This window comes from Chenopodium quinoa, unplaced genomic scaffold, assembly GCF_001683475.1.
Source record: "Chenopodium quinoa cultivar QQ74 unplaced genomic scaffold, ASM168347v1, whole genome shotgun sequence".
NCBI lineage: Eukaryota > Viridiplantae > Streptophyta > Magnoliopsida > Caryophyllales > Amaranthaceae > Chenopodium > Chenopodium quinoa.
This window is the reverse complement of record NW_018743514.1, coordinates 423,048-442,833: the sequence shown is the minus strand read 5'-3', so window position 1 is coordinate 442,833 and position 19,786 is coordinate 423,048. Positions and strand designations below refer to the sequence as shown.

The 19,786-nt window shown below is 31.6% G+C and overlaps 1 protein-coding gene across 1 annotated transcript; it reads right to left on the bottom strand.

The window, feature by feature from the left end:
* Positions 1–3,081: 3,081 nt before the first annotated feature.
* Positions 3,082–8,443, bottom strand: LOC110739850 (myosin-binding protein 7-like). Its single transcript, XM_021920333.1, has 4 exons — positions 8,245–8,443; positions 6,300–7,938; positions 4,444–4,490; positions 3,082–3,554 (listed from the first exon to the last, which is right to left on the bottom strand). The coding sequence occupies exons 2-4, from the start codon at positions 7,668–7,670 to the stop codon at positions 3,449–3,451; spliced, it is 1,524 nt and encodes a 507-aa protein (XP_021776025.1). The 5' UTR covers positions 7,671–7,938; positions 8,245–8,443; the 3' UTR covers positions 3,082–3,448.
* Between the last annotated feature and the right edge of the window lie 11,343 nt (positions 8,444–19,786).

The window sequence follows — 19,786 nt, the reverse complement described above, 5'->3', positions numbered from 1 at the left end:
TAATGAAATTTATTTAATAAGTAATTTTCTTAAAAAAAAACATTGATTGATTGAGTTTCCTATCGAATCTAATTACTTAGGAAATCTATTTGGTTGATTATTTAATTATTATTGCTTAATTTTCACTTCTTGATGATACATTTGGATTTAGTTTTCATGTTTATGCTTAATTGCTTTTTTGGATGGATTAAAAGTATATATAAGTAATGATTATTGATGTGAAATGACATATTTAGGCAAAGGTACACGTGGTTGATGATGTGGCACACCGAGAGGAGAGGATTTAGGGTTTGCTCACTCATCCGCCTTCACTTTTAAATATTATCTTCAATTTAAGTTTTTGCTAGTGTTTTAGGAAATGAGTTTGTTTCCTTCTATTTCTCTCTATATACACAGCTGGTAGCCTGGTAGGCTCTCTATGCATATATATATCTTTCTGTATTCATCATCAAGGGAAAACAAGTTATTTTGCGAGTATCATTCTTTTTAACGAGAAAAGGAATATTATTATTGATACGCCATTCGACATCTACAATGATTATCAAGATCAATAAAATACAGATTTAGTATATTAACACAACTTCCATAATCAAAGCAATTAATTTTTTGGCATACTCAAGCACAGCTCCATCTCCCCCACTTCGAGCTTGACACAAGCAATTTCTTCGATATTTTTGCATCTTTCCAAGGAAGTATTCGCATTCCAACTTCATTTTATAATTATTCGGATTTAACAATAGATTACAACCCTAAACCCTTTTGATTCAAAACATCTTCCCCATGAATAACAATTTAAAAGGATCTGAAATCCTAGAATAACTATTTTAAAAAAAAGTTCTCTAAGGAGAGGACAAACAATCTTATGTTTGAAATAATAAAAATCCTCACAAAACAAAAAAAAATTATTTAAACCTAAAAACAAAAAAGAACTAGATTAAGTCCCATGCCATGCACGGTTTTACAAAATTTTATAACGAATTACTCATAATGTAAATTCAAAATCTTTCTTGAAAATAAATAAAAATAAATGTAAATTTAAAATCTACCAAAAAATAGTACTTATATTGTCAATGAAATTTTTTAAGAAAACCTTGAATCTTAATTTATACAGGTGCCAAAGACGTTAAGATTAAGAGTGAAAATTTTAGATTAGTACTCATAGTACATTGCACTCATATATAGATATACCTTTCCATTATTGATAGGCTTTCACCGGCACAACATTTTGTGAAAATTTATTTGATTTTATTTACTTTATGATGATTTGAAATCAACATTTTTTAAAATTGTTACTGAGTAGTAGGGTTTTTTTTGAAAAAAATAAAAATAAAATAAATTTAAGAGTAGTATTCATGGGGAAATTATATAATTTTTTTTTTATTATATGATTAGTTAGGATTATGTATCTATAAGTAATACTAAAATAACAACCGCTGACATCATCACTTTCCCAAATTGTACACATCTCAACTTTTCTTTAATTTTTTCCCGCCCAAACTTTTTTATTCTCCTCTAATTTTTTTTAAAAGCTAAATATTGATTGTATAGTACTTGTCTTAAGGTACATATAGCTAATCTTTTTTTAATTTTTTTTTATTGACGAAACATATAGCTAATCTTAAGGAAAGCAAATATTAACCTTTTATATATGTGAACACCGTCTAATTACAAAGTCCACTAAATTGTGTTGTAGACATGAATTTTCTTTTGTTTATGTTATTTTAAATTTTATAGTTTGGTTTATGTTAATACAAAGATTTAACATATTTTAATCGAGTGATAATATGACTTGAAAATGTACACAATTATAAATTCTTTATATTATATCCGTGCATCGCACGGGAGCTAATCTAGTTGTATTATTAAATTTTTTGTTGAGAACAAATTTGGTTTGAAATTTTTGAACAAACTTTGGACACCTAGTAGAAAATAAATTATTTATATACATTATGTTGTATATGCAAAGAAAAGATTATAGGTTATTATATAAAACAAATTAAAACCAACAAAAATAATCAAAAAAGGAAAGGAATTTTAAGCGGGAAATTTTTTAATGATGGTGATGACATGTGTCATTTTAATTCACCTTTAGTATATAACAATAAATATAGGTAGATAATTGACTTGACTGTATATGAAGATTTAATTTGAAAAATTATATTAGCGATATATGCAATAATATTTTGGTGATAATTTTAGATATTTATTGACAGATAAATGGCGTGAATCTTTTTTATTGTTTGACAAAAATATAGTGATCAAATAGAAAGGTTATATTTTAATAATATGGTAAATATATTTAATGAAGATTTAACGAGTAAAAAAAGAAAAAAAAAATAAGAAAAAGGTGGTTTTGGAGGGAAAAAATAACACCAAGAAATGACACGTGTCATTCCTGAAGTCAGTTTTAATATTATGTTATTGATTAAAGAAATCAAGCACAAAATGATAAATATTGGAATTTTACATCAGTAAAACCGATGAAAACTCCACTAAAATTCACTAATGGATGCTAGGGCTTGAGAGAGAAGAGAGACTAAAACGTCCTCTTTCTTGTGGGTATCATCAAGTGTGTTTGTTTTAGCGTAATTCTACTAATATAAAAAGAAAAGGATGCTTTGGATTATATACCCCTTATGTAGCCTAGTATATATACATTGCGTATAAGTGTATAACATGACGATTGGGCATTATACTAGTTTACGTCTAGATATAGTTACCAACTTGATGTAAATATTGTCAATGCGTCAAGTTTGTGTCACTCATTAATTCATTATAACACACCCCAAAGTTGGAGTCACTATATGCAATTTCGCTCAATCTTTACAACAATAATTACATAAATCTGTATTAGGTAAATCCGTAAATGTTATTGTGTACTATTCATACGTTTTGTTATGATATCACAGGTCTTCCTATGGAACCCTACATGATACATACTCCTCCAAGGTTTAAGGGTTTCAACAGTCTTCAGAGTTCATACAAGATAATAGTCATAATACGAAGTAATAACGCCATTAAAAGAGAGAAATACACCTTTCGAAGTTGGAAAGGTTATACTGGCCTTATTAGTTGAAACTGTGAGAGAAGAACAAATATATTATTTCATTTTTTTTCAGTCTGAAAATGAGCAGCAATTCAACATAATCATACATGAATCTTGAACTATACAGGAGAATTTGTCAAAATACCTACCTCAAATGCTAAAATTTCAAAAAAAAAACCGAACTGCACACTGGCCTATATCACATGATTTTTGCTGAAGAACCAGCTTAATCAAATTCCAACCCCAAACTTTTCAATGGAGGGTAAAGGGGGAAAATGAATCACATAGAACGCTGCACAAATAACGATATTCCATAAATCCAGAAACAAATGTTTAGCTAAACGCAAGCCCGGAAATGCAGCTCCTAAATTGACAAACTCGCTACAAGTTTGGTAGCTCAGCTTATCTAATTTGTGTGGATGAAACACATCTCCAGAGTTTGGAGCGTGGGTTTTTATCCAAAAGCAGTAGCAGACCCACATTATTCGCCGTCAATTCAAACATGTATCTGTTATTATCCATAAAAAATTAGTATATGACAGAAAATAATACCATCAGATGCAAAAGAGACAGAAATAACACACAGCAAAAAAAGCAGTAAGGATGATTTGTCTAAACAATTAACAGTCTGATGTTCGTCATATACGTGTTACAGCATGCAGGATGATAATGTTCACACTAAAAAAATCAATCTTTTTGTGTTATCTCAGAACTATGGGCTCTGCTCTACACAGCTATTCCATATACAAGAGGTCCAATCGTAAAATCCCATAATTATCAACAGAGAAATGCAAAGCTAAAAGTTTAAAAATCTATCAACTATTGACATCCTTTACGCAGAAAGGAAATGTGTATTTATGAAGCAAAAAGGATAATAAAAAATTCAAGACCAGTAAATAACACAAGCTAGGGTAGTAGAGTAAATAAATAACATCTGTTTTTTTTAAAGTTTGCTATAGGCCATCAGTGGCAGGCGAGAACTCATCGCTAAACTTCGTTATAGGCCTTTTGTTTGTAATTGGCTACAAAAAGACTCTAACCAAATAGTCCATCTCCCTAGTTCTATTAGTCTGAAATATATGTTCAAGCTTAGATGAATACTAAGTCAAAGTGACCTCAAGGTAGAATCTAATAACAAAAGACTGATCATCAATAAGGAGTTAAAAGAGCCCTCAAGGTTGAATCTCCATTGTTCTGTTCATAGCCTTCAATGAACCATTGAACTACTCAGAGGAAAAAGACGTTACCAGAATTTATAAATTTTGTATTTGTAGTAATATGAAATAAGCAGAGAGATTGTGGAGAGAAGACAAATCATTTAGATCTAGAGTGTAGTAAATATAATTGGAGAAAAAAAGATAAACCAACCATTCATAAATGAAATGTGAAAAACTTACTTGCTTTGACGTGATTTCTTTCTCCAGAAAATGAAGGACATGATCCACTGAAAATGAAACATGAAAAATGTAAAGGCTCCAACCAGGAAAGAACGGACTGGTTCTACATGACAAGGCACACATAGAAATTAAAATACTAATTATATAATATTCTATATGATTCCTAAAATCAAAAGGAAAGATATGATACCGCACCCACGTGTCACCCAGAAATCTAAAGATGGCATGATGCCACATCCTTGGTGATGCAATTTCAATACTCTAATCACACTAAATATGTGTGTCTATGGACCCACAACCTTTCATCTAAATGTAAATAACTTACCAGCAAATCTATACCATATTATTTCTTATTTGATCACATAAACCTATAATATTTTGTAGTATCTTAAAGGCAAGGGATTTATTTTAAGATTACAACCAAATAAATCTAGACATTGATTAGCATGTAAGATCTAATCATTAATTTCATTAACATTTACAACCAATAATCATAACTTTAGCTATCAACAATTTTGTTTGGTTAAAAAAAAAATTAACCTCATACTACATGTAATCACCCGGTGCGGAACAATAACTAGTCAGTTGATTCATAAATTTCAACAGATCTTTCAGTTTTGGTAAAAAATATGTTTTGTATAACTCATTCAACATCTTTAGATCAGAGAGAGGCAAGCAGAGAGTCGTAAGAATTGTTCATGACCCTTAAAATGCAATGAATGCAATCCATGCACAAAAGCACAGAAAAAGAATGACAGCTAGCCAAAGGCGATAAGAGAGAAGCAAACAGAATAAAATGAAAATTTGTTCATCAAAAATGGTGTTGGAAAGCAAATTTTGTTTACAATTTTCATTCAATCTATCTACTAGCCCATCAAACATCGATTCATTGATATTTGGAACAGAGATAATAAATTTTACCCCCAGTCTGAAAGTTGATATCTAACATGACAAAAATTAAGGACTGGAATGTCAAGGAAAACCTAAAGCACATTTGAACACAAAGTAAATGGGAAATACTAAAATAGAACCTATATATATAAAAAAAAAAAAAAAAAAAAAAAAAAAGAAGAATCAAGAAAGCTTTGTCAATATGTCAATTGTCAAATGAAAAACACTTGGATGAAGTTCTTGAGATAAGGAGATTACATTCTATCTCTAGATTTACAACCTCATACATGTTTATTAGTTCAGATAATGTTACATATTACCACTGGGGATGAAAGGTAGGGTTAAACACGTTGCATGTAAAAATATACATGCAAAAATTTGTGTGAGAGAGGCCGTTTACGAGTATGGATCACTAAAAGCCAAAAACAATAGGCCTTCACTCTAACATCCTGAAATGTCATTCTAAAGCCTGCCGTCACGGTCACTTGGTCACTTCCTAAGTAAACACTATTAACGGAAAACTAGAGCAGCCTTAAAACGAAAACTACAGTCAGATTAAGTGTTCTCCACAGATGACAATCAATTAGACTAAACAGCATCACTACAAAAGTTACACTTGAAACTTAAGAATGAGGTACCTCAATTGTGTGTGGTTATTAGCCCATTTTGTTTTAATTTTACAAGCATAGTCTTCTGCAGCTCCAAGTTACATACATTCAAGGTGATACAAGATGGTGATAGTACTCTTAACAAATACTTTGAAACAACAGAGGGTAGAAATGATAAAGTCAGTGAACGGGATCGGTTATACAGCCACATTACATTACAGTTTTGCTTGCATATTTTAGGGATCATGGTCTAGATAAACAGATGAAAACAGCAGAATTATACAATCACGCGAAAAAAATTAAAAAAATAATAAATAAATAAATAAAGACCAAACAATTGTATGCACTGAGGATTACCTTAAAAACTGCCATAATGGAAAAGCTCCCAACAATAGATGACTTTTGAACAGACATATGCCTTGCAGGTGTCATATCTCTGCACAACTGTTGAGCAATTTCTCTAAGTAGCATAACCTGTGCTTTATCAGTTTGCATTGACATGATTGTCTGCCTCATTGATTCTCTATCAGCCTCGAGAGCCTGAAGTCTCAAGTATAGCTTCTTAACCTCAGGATCTCCCAGGTCTCCACGACCTAGAGATCTTGGTGTTGATACATACTCATCACCCAACTTTGCAGCAACCTTGGGTTCCATATACTGGTTATAAGGTGCCCCAGGATGAATAGAATCAATGGTGTAAACTCTATCACTCATATCATCTTCATAATCGGATGCACTGTCTGACTTTTTTAATTCCTCAGCCACGCAATCAAGTTTTTTGAAACTGGTACCAAACCTTGGAGAATCCATTGTGTGATCTGGCCCCAATACTGAACCTGAGCTGTCAGTGGAAATCCTCCTAGAATGTCTAGACCGCCTTGGAGACTGACCAACGACAACCTTCTCCAGAACATTTCTAGAGCCAAAATCTCCATTCATCTGATCACCCTGAGGAGTTCCTTCCAATTGATTGATCCTGTATTCCAAACTCCTCAGATCTTGAGTTCCTGGAGTCTCAGAAAATGGGTAATTTTCAATATTCACAACATCATCTTCAAGCTCTAATTGTTCTTGAGATCCATACATATTGCACCTTAGTGGAGGATAAGAAAAGTGTGAGTCACCAGGACCTGCCAAATCACTACAAAAACTAGCATTGCGACTATAATTTCCCTTCAACCCCTCTGCCTCGGATTCTGTCAGGCCGTAGCTCATCATTCTGTGCTTATAGGCCTGAATTTCACATGTAAGGGACTGAATAGTTTGTTCTCTTTTGTATAACACCTCCTCCAAGGCAGAAATCTCTTGAGCATCATGTGACATTTTCTCCTCAGCAAAACGCTTAAACTGCCGAGATTCCATTTGGACCTCTGCCTTCTCCCTCTGCAGCCTCAAAATCATGGACATTGTCTCATTAGCAGCAGAGGAAGCAGCATTCCTCTCTTCTTCCAATTCCGAACACAGCTCCTGAATCGTAGCCTGCTGGGTGCCAAGCGTCTCTCGCAACATAGCACATTCTTTTTCAATCCCAACACGCGCAACAGGCAAAACATCAAGCCCCGGGATGTAAAAACGGCTGCTCTTCTCAAACTCATTGTGTTTCCTTTTCACAGACCGTAACCAAGGCTCATTGGACGAAGAGCTAACTGTCAAAGAACAACTACATCCACAATCACAACATTGTTCTTCCAGGCTCTTCAAAGGGAATGACACAATATCTCTATCCATATATCGAAATCCACACAAACTTCCGAATGCATTCAAACTCGACCAACTTATTCGGCCGAGTTTCTCTCCCAATTAACCAAACCTACAAGTAAATTCAATCAAAAACCTAAAAATCCCTCTCTAATTCCATTCCCCCCTACCTCCCTCCCCCGTTCCTCAATATCGAAATTCGATATCGAAAATTCACAAATGTACCCCTCTCAACCCACCTCTCCCTCAAACAAACTAAATCAACAATCCTCTCAGATCGTCGACGTGAGCCAAACTCCTATAAAATCAACATTTAAACAAAATTCAAAATCCAAACAATAAAACTACAAAGTATAATAATAACCATTAAATATCTCCATATGCAATTAATTAAACCTAAAATAATACATAATCCAGCAAAACAATAAATAACAATAAAAATTCAGCTCATAAAATCAAATTAAAATATCAATAACCTAATCAAAATTGTAAAATTCAAAATGAAACATTCAACAACACGCATTCGTGAACAAAAATAAAATACATTTGACAAATTCAAACAACGTGACAAGCAAAATTAGGAGTTGAGAATAAATTCGCGTACCTCAAAAAATATAATAAAAATTATATCAATAAATCCAGAAAAAAATAAAAAAGACGGTTAGGTGAGTGATCTGAAAGCGCAGAAAAAATGGCGAAAAAAAATTTAGAGAGAGAAAATAGAAGAAGAATGAAGGTTTCTCTTTCTCCCAAAGAGGAGAGAGAAAGCGAGGGAAAATGGAAAAAAAAGAGAGGAGAGAGAAAGAGGAACGAAAAATCTGTCGAAGAAGATGAGAGAGAAAATGGAGGAAAGAGAAAGAGTTTTTTTTTTTTTTTTTTTTTAAAAAAAATTTGGGAACCCTAGGATTTAAATGTTTTTTGGTAATTTGAAAATGTTTTTTGGTGTTAAATTATGATATTTTTTGGGTGTTATTTTGTTTGGTTGGTTGACGTGATGAGACTGATGATGGGGGGAGGAGGGGGATGGGGTTTTGGGGGGAAATGATTTGTTGGGAATGGAGGTTTGATTGGAATGAGCAATAATATTGTTTTGCATTTTCTTTATATATATTGAGAAATCCGATCGTATATACGAAATTCTTGTACTTTTTTCGTTGTTTTGTTAAGTGTTAATTTATGATCGGTATAAAAGTATATAAGAAGATTATTTTGCAATGAAGTGTAGTAAGTTAAGATTAGTAAAGAAAATGGACGAAGGAAAGTGTAGGTGTAACCGTGTAAGTGCTAAGCTGAGTTCTGCGAATCACGTAAGTCTAGATATGAGATTCATATGTTAGGAGAAAGCAGTTTCAATGCCCTTTTTGGCCTGACCATTTCCTCAACTGTTGAACGACACCAACTCATTAATCATTTACTCCCTCTGTCCCTAATTTTTTGCCCCATTGCCAAAATGTGGGTCAAACTTTGAAAACTTTAACCGTAAATTCTCGTTGTTCTTCGAAATGAAATATAGCCATGTGGGATTTTTTTTTTATCCGTCTCTTTGTAAATTTAATTAATATCAAATTTATATAATTTTTACGCGTGAGAAAATGGAGATATAAACGTTTTAATACGTGTCTTGGAGATCGTACAAAGTCAAATAGGACAAAAATAAAGGGACAGAGGGAGTAGAATTTATTGAGCATCCCCAATGATATACATAAATAAGCATTTGCTCGCAAGTTATTTAGAATGTCTAATCTAGCAAGTAGCTTACCGTTAGAGTGAAATTTTACTTGTAACTAAACAAACATCATGCTAAACAAGCTACAATGCTTGTAAAATTTCAATTAATAATTAGAAAGAAGTGTAGATTTATTAAAATAATTTATGCAAGTTACAGGATACTGTAGCTTATTATCGAAGAATATCGTGTCTTTAAATTATTCTACCATAGTAGATATCAAATGTGGGAAGCCAAGCTACAAATTAAACCCTTAAGCCTTATATATAAGATTCGACAAACCCTAATCTCATGTGAAAATAAGATTAGTCCAAAAGAGTAATATATGTTGTTGATAGCCTGTGACGAATCACAAAAAACATTGACATGGATGGTATTAATTAATAAGTTACCATAATTAAGGAACACATTCAAAACTTTACCAATAATAAACCCGCTAACATGGTACCATATTTTTTTTTAAACTTTTAAAAATATATATATATATATATATATATATATATTATTTACTAATCAATGCACCTATTGTTAAATTGTCAAAACTTTTGTAAGTACTCTTTTGTCCAAGGAGTTCATGTAAAATAGCCATTAACAACTTAATCCTTATTTAAAGTTAGAGTATTCAACATATCTATCAAGAGGCAAATCACACACGGATTGGATTGTTAATGTAGGTCATTTAGTTTATGTTAATATGGATATTGATGTCTGTAATAATTCTAATTTGCTTTCTATTCTTTCAACTGACACATTAGGAATACCCTTCGTGAGGAGGGCTTCCTAATGATTTTTTACTTACCATTTAAAAAAAAAAAAAAAAAAAAAACTTAATCCTTATTCTGTACTAATTATAGAGTCAATTAGGAAACAACTGTAAATTACTCCGTATTTGTTTAGAAATCTTTGTAGAAAGGTAATAGTACCTTTCATCCTTTATAAAAGATTACACCATCTTTATTTCTTGCATATTTATATCACAAGATTAAAACAGGGAGAAATAGGGTAAATCAAATATTAATAGTAATTAAGCCCCGTTCACTTCACCTTATTTTTGCTAAACTGAAATTATTTTTACTAAATTGAAATTATTTATGTTGAACTTAAATTATTTTTACTAAACAGAAATTAATTTTACTGAATTGAAATTATTTTTGCTGAACTGGAATTATTTTTACTGTTTTTTCGGTTATATTTCTTCTTTATGTTTACTGATTTTTACTGAACTGAAATTATTTTTACTGAACTGAACTTATTTTTACTGAACTGAAATTAATTTTACTGAACTGAAATTATTTTTACTTAATATTATTTTTTTAAGGTGAAGTGAATATGGCCTTATATTTCTTCTTTAAAGTTACTGATTTTTACTAAACTGAAAGTATTTTTATTGAACTGAACTTATTTTTACTGAATTGAAATTATTTTTGTTGAACTGAAATGATTTTTACTAATATAAAATTAATTTTACTGAATATTATTTTTTTAAGGTGAAGTGAACATGGCCTTGGTCAATGGTACTTAATATTTGTATAAGAGCTTAAGAAATTAAATCCAACTAAAGGCTCTTTATTTTTTATTTTTTTTGACAAAGGTACTAAAGGCTCTTTACAAGTGAGAATTTCATTGATCTATAGCAAATTTCAGAATTCAAACCGAAAAAATACTTTTCCTTAACTACCGAAAAAAAAAAAAAAAAAAAAAAACTGGTTTTCGTCAAAAAAAATTGAAAGATATATAAATATTTGGCCGTTTAGGAAAATTTTGGGAGCAATTTTTGTTTTCATGGATGGAAATAAAATGTCAACATAAGATACATTGTTTAATTTTATAATAATTTAAAACGCTCCTATTTTTTAAATTTCATATTTTCTTGGATTTTATATACATAACCTTGTGATTTGGTCATTCCTGTTGTAAAGAAAGAGTATTACAGCATAAGCAACAATCTCCAACGTGTGCTGCTGTAATATGGTCATCCAGCTTGTCCCACAATCAAGGAGTAATCAATTTTTCATTTCTAATTTTCTGTCCTTGTATACTTGGTCTTTTATTTTACTTTCAAATTTGTATTTTGATTTTTTTTTTTTTTTTTTTTGATTTCTCTAAAACTTTAATGGGCCGGGTTGAGCCCGCCCATTAGTCTGTGATCCATCATTAATTTTTCCTTAGGTGGTCAGTGGCAGTGTGCTATTAACTTACAACAATGATGGCTGGAATATTAATATGATAATTTGATAAGAGAAATTAAAACATGTATATAATGATTTAATTGTGATGATGATAAGTTTATAATGTAATTATTTGTAATAGTTTATTAATAATCACTTAAAGCAATCTGAATAATGTATACATATAAGTATTGTCATTATATTCTTGCAAAGTTGCAATCAACTACTGTACTAATTAAACTAATACAGAGTACTACTTTACTGATATTAATCCATTGTTTAATTTGGTGTCAAAATAAATGAAAAGGGTGTTAATTTCGGCATGATTCTATAAATTAAACAAGGTTATGTGTGGCCTAATAGCCTATACATTCTAATTTTATTTATATATGATGATACACGAAAGTAGGCTCAGCCAAGCATGGTGGGATTAGGGGTCTAAGCACAAAGATGCTATGGTCATTTTACATGATAAACTTTTCATGAATATGTAGAATGTAGTCTATGTTACTATATATACTATCAAAGCTCTAAAATGCTTGTGGGTCTCAACTTCATACGGAGTATTATTTTAATGCTAAAATATATAGTCCGCTGATTAGATTAACAAATCGTGTGGGATAATCTATATTCTAACACATGTATCATTTTTTTATGGTGAAGAACACATGTATCATTTGAGGTGTGTGTGATAGGCAAACACAATGCACTTGGTGAAGAACACATGTATCATTTTTAAATAACATAGATTATATTGATTTCAAGCGTTTAAACATACAAATTAGTTTTATTTTTATTTTTTTTATTATAGGTCTCGCTTTTTTAGTAAGAAAGGATATATATATATATATTGAATCTCAACCTACATTTTTTCTCGCCATACATTATAGGATATATCTCATGGATGCTCAACAGTCAATTTACATAAACACAATCTTGCAACTCAACATGTAAGAAATGTGCCTTGAATCGGTGCTAGCCTGCTAGGAGATAGCAGGGAGTCATGCTAGTGCCATATGGAGCCATGGCCATGCCTCGTCGTCGTTGAAGGTTTTGTTAAGAATCGTTCGGAGTCCGTTGTGGCACGCTCGTGCTAGGTTGGGAAACTCAGATCAATGCTAAAGTTACATCCTCACTTTTTGTTTTGGGGCACGGGCATAACTCACACCCATACGTTTTAATTTCATGTGGGATTTATTTCCTAATTTTGGGATATATTTCCTATTTCCGGGGAGTACTTTAATTATTACCCTTTTAGGGCTATTCCTAGTCATATTGAATGTAATTTTGAAATATGAGAGTCTTATGTGTGTATTTTTCATCCGTGAGTTCTAAGAGAAGTAACATTAGAGATCCTATACACAATAAATCTGTTTTCTGTGATTGGTCTCATTAATTTGTTCTGTATATGTAATTCGTTTTCCCTCAAGATCAATAAAATTATTACCCTCACAGCATCACCTGTCTGTAGACGTAGCCAATACATTGTTGTATTGGTAAACCACGTTAAATTTGTGTGTGTTTACTTCTTAATCTTGCATTTAATATTTATTCTTTTACACATCCGTTATAACATAAGATTTATTATATTGGCATTGAAAAATAACCCGAAATTTTTTTACTTTTTTTTTTTCAACAAAACAAGACGATACAAGTGAAGTTCAATGTTTGATTAGGATAGTTTTGAGTGAAAAAAGAGATCGTGGGGGGTGGGGGGGGGGGGGGGGGGGGGAGGTGGTATCGTGGTTTAAAATTAGAGATTTGATCATTTGCTTGGTTAGAAGAGTTTTAGAAGAGACCGAGGTTTGAGATGTAAAAGCTTCTCTAAGGAGTTTTTGCATTTTGAGGTTTGAAGATGTAGGTGTGAAATGACAGTAATGCTCTAAAGTTCATTGAAATTACATACTATCCTTAACCAACCCCCATCATTTACCCCAAATGACGCCTCATTCATTTTATTCACCTCATCCACTTTCCCTGTTACTCTACTTAGCTTTAGATATCCATTCTCAGGTGATTCAACTTTTTAATTTATTTTCATCTTCTTCTTATTCATTTTTTTTTATTTTTTTATTTCATCACAGCCAAATCTCTATTTTCAGTACTTTGAAACATACACGAGATTTATACGTATATAATTGCATTCATTCAAGTGATGTCATATGTTTTTTTTTTTCTAACTTCTTATCAATCATTAATTTACATACAACATTTAAGTTATACGGAGTATTGATTAACTACTAGGTATTACAAATATGAATCTAATTGCATATCAAGAAATTCGTAATTTTACCATTAGTATCTTTAACTATATTTTAATTAAAAAATATAAAATGTTAATAATTAAAAATTATATATCAAGATGATTCTAAAAAAATTTACACAATTATGTTATTTTTAACCTATAAATCACAAAAAACAGTCAAAAGAGTATGTAATATTGTGTAATTTTTATTATTATTATTTTTTAATAAAAAGTGTATGTAGTATCCTTTTTCTTCTTGTCAAAAAAAATAAATAAGAAAAAACATGTACCCAACAACAACTAATTATTCAAATATCTCTATTGGTCATTTTACACACTAGAGTATTTATCAAATACTAACTATTTACATGAAAAAAAAAACTAATACAATTAGATAGTTAAGACAACACATGCAATAGCTAACCGCTAGTTAAAACAACTAAGAGCAACTCCAATGGCATGCCACCTAAGATTGCGAAGCTATTCTTCCTTCTATCTAATTTATACTACAATGGTTAAGCTAATTATCAATTAGGTTTTTCAACTTTATTTTTAAAATAATTAATATTTTATTAGAGATAATTAATTTCTAAGCTAATTTGCTTGACCAAGCTAATTATTGAATTATCTCCCAATGGTTTGGCTATTAGCTTAAAAATTATTAAAATTGCAATCTAATCCCTAAAAGCAACCATTGGAGTTGCTTGTAGTTGCTCTAACAACTAATTGTCAAACAAGACTTAAATCTCCGGATGCCTTATGAACTAATAAATACAATTATTGGACTAACAAAGTAATAATGTAGGCCATTGTTTGTGCATTTTCAACTTTATCTTTGGATAGCCTTTAAAAACCTTTAGGCCCGAGTACTTAAGAACTAAGCCCAACCATGATCCCACCATTCCTCATTATTTTATGTTCAGCAACTTTTTTTTTAAAGTGGCCGAGGAGTTTGATTGCCAGGGTGTTTGATGTATGTATGATCGACTCCATGAATGTTACAACTGTAGTACTTAGTTCAACTTTTATGGTAATATAATGAGTAAATGATGACAATGATGATGATGGTATGTTTAATTGTTTAGTACTAAAAGCTATTAAAATTATGCCTATTGTCACTTTATATAATCTCAATAATGATAATGATAAGTATGTAACTTTTCATGTAATGTCACAATTCTACTTATAACAATTTTATTTTATTTTTTTTTTGTTAAGAAAAAATTCTACTTATAACATTTGGTTGATGAATTGTTTTTTCCATCTAAAGAAGATAGCTTTATTTCAGGTATTATCCCATGATTAGATGAGGATATTGGCCGTGACTTTATGTGATATGGCCTATATGGACCATCCCGTGAGGCTGCGACTATCTTTTTTGAAATAATGTTACACTTTGACTAGACACGTTTATCAATATACAACTTTGGCCATTAATATCTAAATTACGTAGTACATGTTAGTATTAATTATAAAAGGTAGATATTATGATAATATACATTGTAATTAATCCAATGTCACATTACATAAATTCATATTACATTTGCTTTTTATGCATTAGTAAAAAAAATTTCAAATAAAAGCCACTGAATGAATAGCGCTAGTATAGTGTAGAGTTGTTGCACTTAATAAAAAACACGGAGGAGTATGGATTATATTTATGTCATGTAACTGTCATAAGATCACAGCGAGTGCATCACACGCGCTGGTACTTTTATCAAAGGTACATGTCCTTTTTAAGGTGTATGCGCTGGTTAGGCAAACCTCAACTACCAATCTTCACATAGTACACTTATTTGATGTACATAATGCTATCCATAAGATATAATAAGATTGAATTAACAGTCCATCTACATGACTTTGTTAATGAAGTTTAAATAATTATCGTATCCCTCAGTTTAATTTGGTTAGTAATAATACAGTGGAAGTTTATATGGAATCACCAAATTGTATTCTTGACCTCAACCCATAAAATAATGTTCACAGTCGTAAGAAATCATATCGCGGGCTTAAGCAAGGTAGCTTAGTGCAGTGGTTTGTGAGCTTAGAGGGTTTTTTAAGGTTTTGTACAATGAAAACTTTAGTGCAGTGGTCTGTGAGCTTAGAGGGTTTTTTAAGGTTTTGTACAATGAAAGCTTACTACTCTTTATTACTCAGTATTCAGAAATTTTACTGTATCAAGACAGCAGACTCGAATCCTAAACCAATGGCGCGGATCAAAGAATTGAAGACCTTGATGTCAATTTTGGTATTAAAGATCTAGAGAAACTAAATTACTCGGGCTAGAATTCTTAGATGGTGAAATAGTTCTGACTTAAGAAATTCACATATGGTTTTCAATCTGACACTTTGCTTCTGCTGTTCTAGTGCCCCTTCTGTCAGAAGTTCCCAACTGATGAAATAAGAGTTTCTGTCTGATCGAAAGTTATCGTAGTTTGCTAATTGGAGAGATTAGTTATCTAACACACTTCACACTAGACGGTTGATCGATTTTTCTTTTAATTTGCTGCACTAAACACAAGTCAGTTTGCACAGCTTCCTAAAAAACAGACTCATCTTCCTTAGGTTGCACAAATGGTTAGGGAATTTATTTATTTAGCTTATGTTACTACCACAGATCCAAATCAACTAAATTAAATTGCTTTTATCTTATATACAAATCAGTGTGTACAAGTCTTAAATTGGCTTTATTATTCTGATTGGATACAAAACATTTTAATTTGTCTCTTCTGTCCTCTCTTCATGCGTCCATTTTCTGTTTCGTCGCAATATTTTCTGTTATTTTTGTAGTGAATTGATCATTCTTGCAAGAACTACCACTTAATAAGCATCTCTAGCACAGTTACTCAAACTTAGTTCATTGATATATGCATGATTTTATATATTTTAAGCTGTGTACATATATTTACATGAACTCCTGGTTTTAGAGATTTTGTCCCATTAGCTAATAACTGACTAGTTGCAGAAAATCTTGTCTTGATATTATTAGTACTGATACAATTTTTTTGTTTTTGCAAGACTAAAACAAAAAATGATAACTCTTGTCTTGATCTCGAATCTTTTAACTCTAGCATGTTTGTATGTGTTTACATCATGTACTAATAATCTTCTTAAAGTAGATTTTAGGTTAACAAAATCAACCTTTTTTTTTTGGAAATGTAAAATATTAGGCATGTAAGTGTTCAACTTCTTGTGTTTTTGTAAAAGAAACGAAAGAAGTGCAACTTCTTCCTATGTCTTATACTCTTATCCTTGTCAACCAATCGACCACAAAGTAACTGATAGAGTATATAAATCAATTCCGAGTTTCAACCATTAGCTTAAACTAACATGTGGTAATTTATGAAGATGAGACCTAATGAGAGGACATTGTTCTTACTTTTTACTTGGTACTTCACATTTTTATTTCTGACCATCATGCATTTATCCAAGATTTGGCTATTAAAAAAAAAAATTAAAAATTGTCATCGATATCCAATTTTGAAGTTAGTTAAGAAAAATGAAATTGTCATCGATATCCAATTTTGAAGATACAGTAGAAGGTAAAAAAGTCAAAATGTAATAACTCGAAGGAGTGATGCCATGTTGATAAAATTTCATCCACTGTTTTAATTTGGTGGATATCCTAGAAATACACAAGGTGTGGCTCTAGGATTTGGTTTAGATCTGTGAACTTTTGATGTAGAGATATAGCACAAGCATCCAAAAACTTTTAGATGAGTGAGAACAGGAGAAGAATTGTATAGCCTCTCATAAGGTGTCTTAAAACTAATGCTTTTCAAGGGCATTTTATTCATCAGAAAAACAGCAACTAGAATGCAACCACCCCAAAAACGAGTAGGAACTCTTGATTGAATGAACAAAGCTCTTCCAGTTTCTAGAAGATGCTTATGTTTCCTTTCCACAACACCATTCTGTTGTGGAGTATCACTGCATGATTTCTTTTGAACAATACCATGCTGTAACAATAATTACTTCATGCCACCTTCAGTAAGATATACCCATATATATATGTTGATGTCGAAAATTCGAGCACGTCGTTAATGAAAGGAGCCTGAGATAAGAAGTGAGCAAATCGTCATCTATTCTTATCCAATATAGTAATATCCACTTTCAGAACGTACGTACTCATGTTTAGGAGCAGCAAGAATTATGTAATCGTTACTGTTTCTTCATCATATCCAATCATCCAATATTTGAGTGGAGAAGTAAAATCAAAGCACTCTAGCTTACGGCTTCAGGTATACTACTTGATGCAACAGTTTGTGTATACATACAAACCAAATCAAAATTTAAACGAATCATGAAATTAAAACGTTTTGAACGTTTGAAATTATCCCGTCGTTTTAGGTGGTAGGTAGTAATACCTCATTTCGTTTTTTTTATATGCAATATTTGCAGTCGGTGTACTGTTCAGTAAGTGACTTTGATTTAATATATGATATAGAATGTACACAAATTCTCTAAAAAGGCGGACGTGCGTTAATTTATTATAAGATATGTTAAAATTATCATAAAATTATTTAAAGTTACCTTTTATACTACAAAAGTTATTATTTTTCTAAAAATATATTTATCTTACAAAAAACTTATAATACGGAGTATATTAGATTAATCATAGGAAAAATTGACAAGAAAAATCTCAACTTTGCCTCATTCGCCCAAAATAATCATAACTTTCAATTATTTTTTAATAATCCGAACTTTAATATCAATTTGCTTTTAATGGTCCCAACCGGTCATCCAACTTGTTATAACAAGTTATCAGACACGTGTCAAGACGGAATTGGTCAAAAAAATAAAAATAAAAATTTAAAAAATAAAACAAAATTTTAAATTAAAAAAAATCAATTAATCAACTAAAACCCATACACCACCCCTCCCCAGCACCTCCAGCCACCCTCCAGCACCACACTCCCGCGCTGCCAAGGGCCCCTCCCACTCGCGCCGGCAACGGCGTCGCCTTCCCTTACCACCTGTTATTGTCCCCAACCCCAAAACCCCCGAAATCCCAAAAAAAAAACATCTCCTGTCGCAAATACCCCTGAATTCCACCTCGCCCACCCTCGAAACCTTAGCGAAGCGGGGTTTCGAGGGTCGGGGGAGGAGCGATGGGCGGTTTAAGCGGTGGGAAAGGTTTTTTTTAGAATTTTGGGGGTGAGGGAAAGGGTTTCGTGGTGGGTCTTTGGTGGTTTAAGGGGAAGGGCAACGGCAGGGGCGGTGCAGGGGAGCGGGTCTCGGCGTGGTGTGGGTGACGGTTGCCTAGGCTGGGCGGTGGTAGGGCAGGTGGTGCTGTGGCGCTTTTTTTTTTTTTTTTAAATAGGTAGTTAAAAATATTAAGATTTAATTAGTAACTAAATAAAATTTGAACTTATTTTGACCAATCATGTAGCGACACGTATACATGAGACTTATAAAAAAAAATTACCTGCACAACAGGTTACAAGTAACTTGGGACTATTAAAAGCAAATTGATATTAAAGTTCGGATTATTAAAAAATAATTGAAAATTGGGATTATTTTGGGCGAATGAGGCAAAGTTGGGATTATTCTTGTCAATTTTTCCTTTATTTTGACCAATCATGTAGCGACACGTGTACATTAGACTTAAAAAAAAAAATTACCTGCTCAACAGGTTACAATTAACTTGGGACCATTAAAAGCAAATTGATATTAAAGTTCAGATTTTTAAAAAATAATTGAAAGTTGGGATTATTTTGGGTGAATGAGGCAAAGTTGGGATTGTTCTTGTCAATTTTTCCTTTATTTTGACCAATCATGTAGCGACACATGTACATTAGACTTTAAAAAAAATTTTACTTGCTCAACAGGTTACAAGTAACTTGGGACCATTAAAAGCAAATTGATATTAAAGTTCGGATTATTAAAAATAATTGAAAGTTGGGATTATTTTGGGCGAATGATGCAAAGTTGGGATTATTCTTGTCAATTTTTCCTTAATCATATTAGCCTTTAAAATATCTAATCACGAATTTATAAGAAATTA

What these genes read in the sequence shown, in the direction of transcription:
- LOC110739850 (XM_021920333.1), bottom strand. Translation starts at nt 7,670, where the DNA reads ATGGATAGAGATATTGTGTCATTCCCTTTGAAGAGCCTGGAAGAACAA. An exon ending in CCATTATGGCAGTTTTTAAG is followed by an intron (nt 4,491 to 6,299) that starts GTAATCCTCAGT and finishes TTTCATTTTCAG; the next exon opens with TGGATCATGTCCTTCATTTT. An exon ending in AAGAAATCACGTCAAAGCAA is followed by an intron (nt 3,555 to 4,443) that starts GTAAGTTTTTCA and finishes GGATAATAACAG; the next exon opens with ATACATGTTTGAATTGACGG.